The sequence below is a fragment of the Atta colombica genome, unplaced genomic scaffold, assembly GCF_001594045.1.
Source record: "Atta colombica isolate Treedump-2 unplaced genomic scaffold, Acol1.0 scaffold110, whole genome shotgun sequence".
In the NCBI taxonomy this organism is placed as follows: domain Eukaryota; kingdom Metazoa; phylum Arthropoda; class Insecta; order Hymenoptera; family Formicidae; genus Atta; species Atta colombica.
The window spans coordinates 253358-259517 of record NW_017259196.1 but is presented as its reverse complement, the minus strand read 5'-3'; the positions used below and the strand labels follow the sequence as shown (position 1 = coordinate 259517).

Below are 6160 nucleotides of genomic sequence, written 5' to 3'. Positions count from 1 at the left end.
ATTATATAAAATTTTATATAATATTATATATGATATAATTATATGTGAAACATTTTTTCCCAGAGAATTTCTTTTGTAAATGTTATAGAAGACAAAGAATTAAGAAAATTAAATTATAAAATCGGTCTTTTTCTTGTCATAATAACTTTACACTTAATCACGCATGTCATGATGAGAACTTTGTGATGAACGTCGTGCATAATAAAGGCAATTTTCGTCACACTGTCATTATATTTAAAGTATTTCTATCACATTGATAGATATTAAATACGCGTTATATCAATTAGAAACAAATAATAGCAAGACATTTGTAATTTTTCACAAAATTAAATTGATCAACATTAAACGACGTTAATAAACTTACTTTATGTTTAATTGCTCCACCAGACAGTGGTACAGATATGAAAGAAAGATAAGTCATGCCAGTGCACAGTGCACTGAAAAAGTTTCTATTCGTGAGTATTGTGCAGCGGAGTGAGGGTCAACAAAATCGATTGCATACTTTAGGTTTGATAAAATGTAATTAAGTGAGTACGTAAATAAACGTACGAATTATTTACAAAAAAAAGTTGTGTATAAAATTAATAATGATATTATAAATTATTATTTTAGATATAATTATTATTTTAGATTGTGACTCACATATGTGAGTCACAATCAATACTAGAAATTAAAATGTCTGTAACGGTCGAAACTGGATCTTCATTGCTTAAATAATTCAATCTTGAACTATTATATATACCATATATGTACTTGCATAAAAATTAATAGCAATGTTTGACATATATAAAATTAACATATATATAAAATTAATAACAATGTTTAACAAAAAAGGGAAGAGCCAGATTATTATAATTATTTTTCACAATTTTTTGACGCTTAATACGATTTCTAAATTATTATGTCACGTTTTTATTTGAGAAATTTATATTGATTGCATAAAAACGTCTATTTTCACATTCAAACCTATTTTACGAATACATTTTTTGGATTGAAGAGAATAACACAAAAAAAAATTCGACATCACATTTATTTTGTCGCAAAATATTTTTTCGCATAAACAAGTATATAAGTTATACAAAAAATAGAGAAAAGATTTTGCTTAATGTTTTAATGAAATAATTAAAAAGATAATTGATTTGACTATATATATATTAAAAATTAAACCAAAAATATAAAGTAAATTGTTCTGTACAAGACAAGTTCAAAATATAATAAATTTTGAATAAAAATTTAATTTATTTAATATTTTATCCTACGTAATAGTTGGATTGTCAGTTGACTCACCACATCGAAGAACACGTTTTTTTATTACATCAACAGATACGGTCTTTAAATCGTAAGCCAAACCAATGTAAGCGAAAAAGTCAATAAAAGTTTTGGCCAAATTGAATTTATAATTTCCAATTTCTGCCATTTTATAATCCCAGGGAAAGGCATGATGATAGTTATGCCAGCCTTCACCACACGTTAACAAAGAAACTCCAATATTTTCAGTAGAACTGAGTGATCTGCATAATAAAGTAAAAATATCAACGGAATATCAAATATACTGTAATGTACAATATATAAATAATTTTACTAATTTTATATTAAAGTGCATATAAATGTTTGATAATTAATACGTACTTGTCGTATGGTTTCATACCCCATTTGTGAGCCACAGAATTCACCAACCAAGTAATATTTAGAGTTATGCAATATCTACAGATTGTTAAATGCCATGAATACCATAAATTCTCATTCCATGCCCACCAAGGCACTAACATTGGTATAATAAAAGCACAGAGCGGCATTAAATATCTATACCATCTAAGGAAAAAAATGTGAATATAAAATAATTAAATTACATGTCTAATCACATCTTGTTCTGGTTTCTGGCAGAAATAAACTGTGCCTCTCGTACTTTTTTTGAAACATCACAAGTGGATCTTGCATGAGGTCACTGCAATCGATCGTGGCGCCTTTAATAACGATATCAGGATGCTTGCGAATTAAAAGCCAACCGATATGCGAGAAGAAAAATCCTCTACGCGCATTATATGGATCCGCGTCAGTATCGGTGAACTTATGGTGCACGCGGTGGTCCCTGGCCCATTGGTAAATAGTATCCTAATAAAATACAATATATTACATTGATAATAGATAATATCATCAAGTACAAAATTTTATTAAAAAAAAACAAAATGTAGGATTTTTATCTTTAGTCTATTTAACCTTTACAAGGTTGAATCACTAGTGACCGACCAATTCCTGTTCGTGCAAGTTTCTTTGAGTCTTTCGGTAATTATAAATTATATTACATTTTATTATTTTCCAAAATAAAGTTTCAATATTTATTCTATAAAGTTGAAGTATGTTAGTGAATGTTTAGAGATTTTTTTAACCATTCTGAATAAGTGAAAAAAACTGACAGATTTTAGTGACCTATGTTTGGATGAATGAGGCATCAAATTGTACATGTATTGTAAGTGTTAATTGTGTCATTCTGTGCAACACTTTGGCGAGAGGAGAAAAGTTAAACTTACTTGAAAAGCGATGGTCTGGAAAATCATGAGAATAAGTCTCATGGGCCACTTTGCCTTGTAAGATCGATGAGACCATAATCTATGAGTGCCAGCGGTAACGCCTATCATCGCAGCTGTACCAAGAGCAACAACTATAAATTATAGATATGTTATGATTTGATAAACCCTACGAAGCTTACGTAATCTAGCAAAGAAACAAATAAATGATACGTACACCATAGAATTGACCAATATTTAGCATGCAAGCAAGCCATGTACATTCCATAAATGGCAGCAAGATGAATATAGGTAAAAATAATAACATTTTTCCAAACGATTTCCCATTTATAATCAGTTTTGTATGATTCTTTCATCAATGCTTTATCATTTATTGACTTTCCGGTTATTGCAGAAATTTTAGATAAATTCGATAACATGCTATGTGTTAAATATACGTTATAAATATCTTTGTAAAACATAACTTTAATCATTAATTACGTAACAGTATTATTCTGCAATGTTATATCAGAAAAGATAATGCAATGAAAAAGATAAAATAATTACTGCATATAATATATGATGATAATGAAGTGATAACAAAAGCTTATAACTCTAAGAAATTATAATTTTTTCTTTACCATTTCATTATCATTATATAGATTACAATAATTATTTTATAATACTTCTTTATTACACTATCTTTTAAAGATAATATGCAATCGTATTGTGATATAACTATAAAATGTAGGTAAACATATGTTATGAAAACATTTTTATATTTTATGTCAAAATATGTCAGAATTTTCAAAATCAAAAATATCTTCTATCTATTTAAAAATGCATATTTTTACATCTAATTATTATGAATACTAATGAATACTTTATAATATTGCATAACTCACTTTGCGTACTGCTACTGCTTCAAAATAAAAAATATCGGTTCCTCAAGAGATTGTAATACGTTTTTTTAAGCTAAATTAAAGGATACCTTATTAATAGAAAAAAAACTATTTTATTTATTAATAATATAAGTATCGTTTTACAGGATGCTCAGTAAATTGCAGCAACAATGCATCATTACACATGTATAGCTGAATTAAGATATAAAGAATTAAGATTACGAAATAATAATGCAAAGTAATGTATATCAAGCAGAAATAAAATTACATACCTTTTGATAAGAATTTTGTTATAATTTAATGCCTCTATGATCAAAGATTTTTTGATTGTTTCATTCACATCGAAAAAATATCTATAATTTTTCTGAAACAAAAATAGTTAATACAAAAATAGTTAAATACAATAATTAACAAATTTTATAATAATATGGATATCATATAATTATCTCTTCAAAAATATTAATTACATTTCCATAATCATGGTTACATCATGGTGACGTGCGAATGCCCGCTTTATCATAATGTAATGTCATGGTGTGTGAATGCTTTGTAATATGTGTTATTTTATTATAATAATCTCACAGTGACATTATATATTCTTTCCGACTATTGTGACTCTATTGTGATGTGAATGTGACCCTTTCTCACATAGCCCGTAATATCGCAGTATATTAGAAATATTACATATTACATGAAATATTACATATTATAATATCACAAAGATATTACTGATATATTACTTGTTAATAATCAACATTGAAATATTACAGTAGCATTATGACAATATAAATTTTAACTCAAATAGAGCAATAACATTTATATAAGAAATAAATTTAGAAAGGCTTATTTTTGTTTGAGGTTATTTTAAAAACGTTTTTTAGGAACCGATTAAATAATCATGTTGTATAAATGTTTTAAAATCATTGTTTTTTAAGATAACATATAAATGAAAAGAATAAGTGAGTGATAAAGGATCGCTTGAAGTAAGAAAGTTATCGATACTGACATAGGTCTTCTAAAGCGACACCCTCTTTTATTTCTCAAAAATTAACTATTGCACTTTATTAATAAAATCATAATCTGTTTAGCTAATTAAAAAAGTATAAACTTATAATTCGTATATATGGTTTTCTATCAAATCAACTAAAAATCAATGCGAAAATAAAATTCTTACGATTTTCTTTTGCGTAGTTTAAATAATAGTAAATATTATTGATAACATAACATCGTTTAAAATGTATGTTTGTAATTTCCTAAATCAGTTTTATTTGTATTATTTTTTTCTCTTACTTTTCTCATAATACGATTTTAAATTTAAATTTAAAATCTAATATGATAATGAAAAAACTAATATAGTCACTATTATTAATTTAAATTTAAAAAACCTCCATAACTATCTGTAAAATATCATGAGTTAATTTAATCTTTATAATGTTGCTTTATAATGTCAAATAACTTTATTGGAGCTAAAAGCAATCGTGCGTATATGGAAAAATTCATAAAAAACTATCGCGTTACATATTTGCATCTTGCAGAACAATATAAAGTAAATATGCATATAATTAAATAAAAATGTTTTATGACGAAGTAAAAGATTCGTTATATGTGTTATTTAAATAAACGCATAATTGATCTTTATTTCAGAACCGTCTTCTGTAATATATTAAGAAACTTATGTGGTCCTTTGATTGGTTCGTGATACCTTAAGCACAGTATGCCTTAAATACCTTGGCATATACAAAAACTTAAAACTTAAGGAAATCAACATGTTGAATTTGCTATTGCTTACATTATATATGGTCTTACGCGGTCTCTATTGTGATTGATCAATTACTGCTTAAGTCTTACGTCTTAAGTTTTTTATATGTATATGGCTTTTAGATAGAATTTAATGCCTGGTTTATGCTTTGATTTTAATCCTAAAACCCTAAAATACAGACAATAGAATATAGATTTCAATTAGAACCAATTAAGACTGGCAGTTGAAGTCCTATTGAATTTTAGGATTTTAGGGTTAAGACGAAGAAATAAAGCAAAATTAGGAGACGTTGCAATTGACTTCATACATAAATCGAAAAAAAAATCGAAAAATCGAAAAAAAGTTAAAACTTAGATTTTTTCAACACATAGAGCTGTCATCTGACGTAGATATTTTCTTAATATAAAAGTTTTATAACTTAAATGGACAAAACGACAGTTTAGTACCCAACTTTTTACGTGCACAAACGATACTGAGTTTATGAAATTAAGATTAAAAGCTTAAGATATTTTTCCGGCTACAATCGCGCTACAAAGTTAATCGCGAACAAACCTAGGAATATGCCTCTCCGCGCGTGCTCACTGAAAAGAGAAATTTTTGAGACGAGCAACACACTAGAGTCATTCTAATAAGAATCAAGATATAAATAGTTCTCTTCGTAATTGATGCCGCCAAGTTTTGTCATGTTAGTAAATAAGTGAGAGCAATTTTTATAGATGTAATACTATGTTTTTTCGCTTCAGTCCGAATTAATTATCTCTAGATAATTATACCAGTCTAATTTTTCATTATTGTATATATATATATATATATAACTATATTATTCATAGAATATAATTATATATAATTGTATATAAAATATGTCAATTTTACATATAATTATATATATAATTTTATATAATTTTCTATATTATTGTTTATATTATTATTGTTGTATTATTATTTGTATATTTTATATATAATTATATGTAATTAAATACATATAATTATAGATA

The 6160-nt window shown here is 26.2% G+C and overlaps 1 protein-coding gene across 2 annotated transcripts in view; it reads right to left on the bottom strand.

Annotated features, from left to right (window-relative positions):
- The window catches only part of LOC108693883 ((11Z)-hexadec-11-enoyl-CoA conjugase-like), a 15401-nt gene extending 12557 nt beyond the window's left edge, over positions 1-2844 (bottom strand). The window contains exons 1-5 of one of the 2 annotated variants that reach the window (XM_018203063.1): positions 2743-2844; positions 2529-2659; positions 1907-2112; positions 1630-1812; positions 1288-1511 (exon numbers count right to left, since the gene is read on the bottom strand). In XM_018203063.1, the coding sequence (XP_018058552.1) occupies positions 1288-1511; positions 1630-1812; positions 1907-2112; positions 2529-2659; positions 2743-2788 (790 nt within the window). In that variant the 5' untranslated portion in view covers positions 2789-2844. Of the gene's footprint in view, positions 1-1287; positions 1512-1629; positions 1813-1906; positions 2113-2528; positions 2663-2742 lie in introns of those variants that run through there. The other variant, XM_018203062.1, reaches the window with a different exon arrangement.
- Between the last annotated feature and the right edge of the window lie 3316 nt (positions 2845-6160).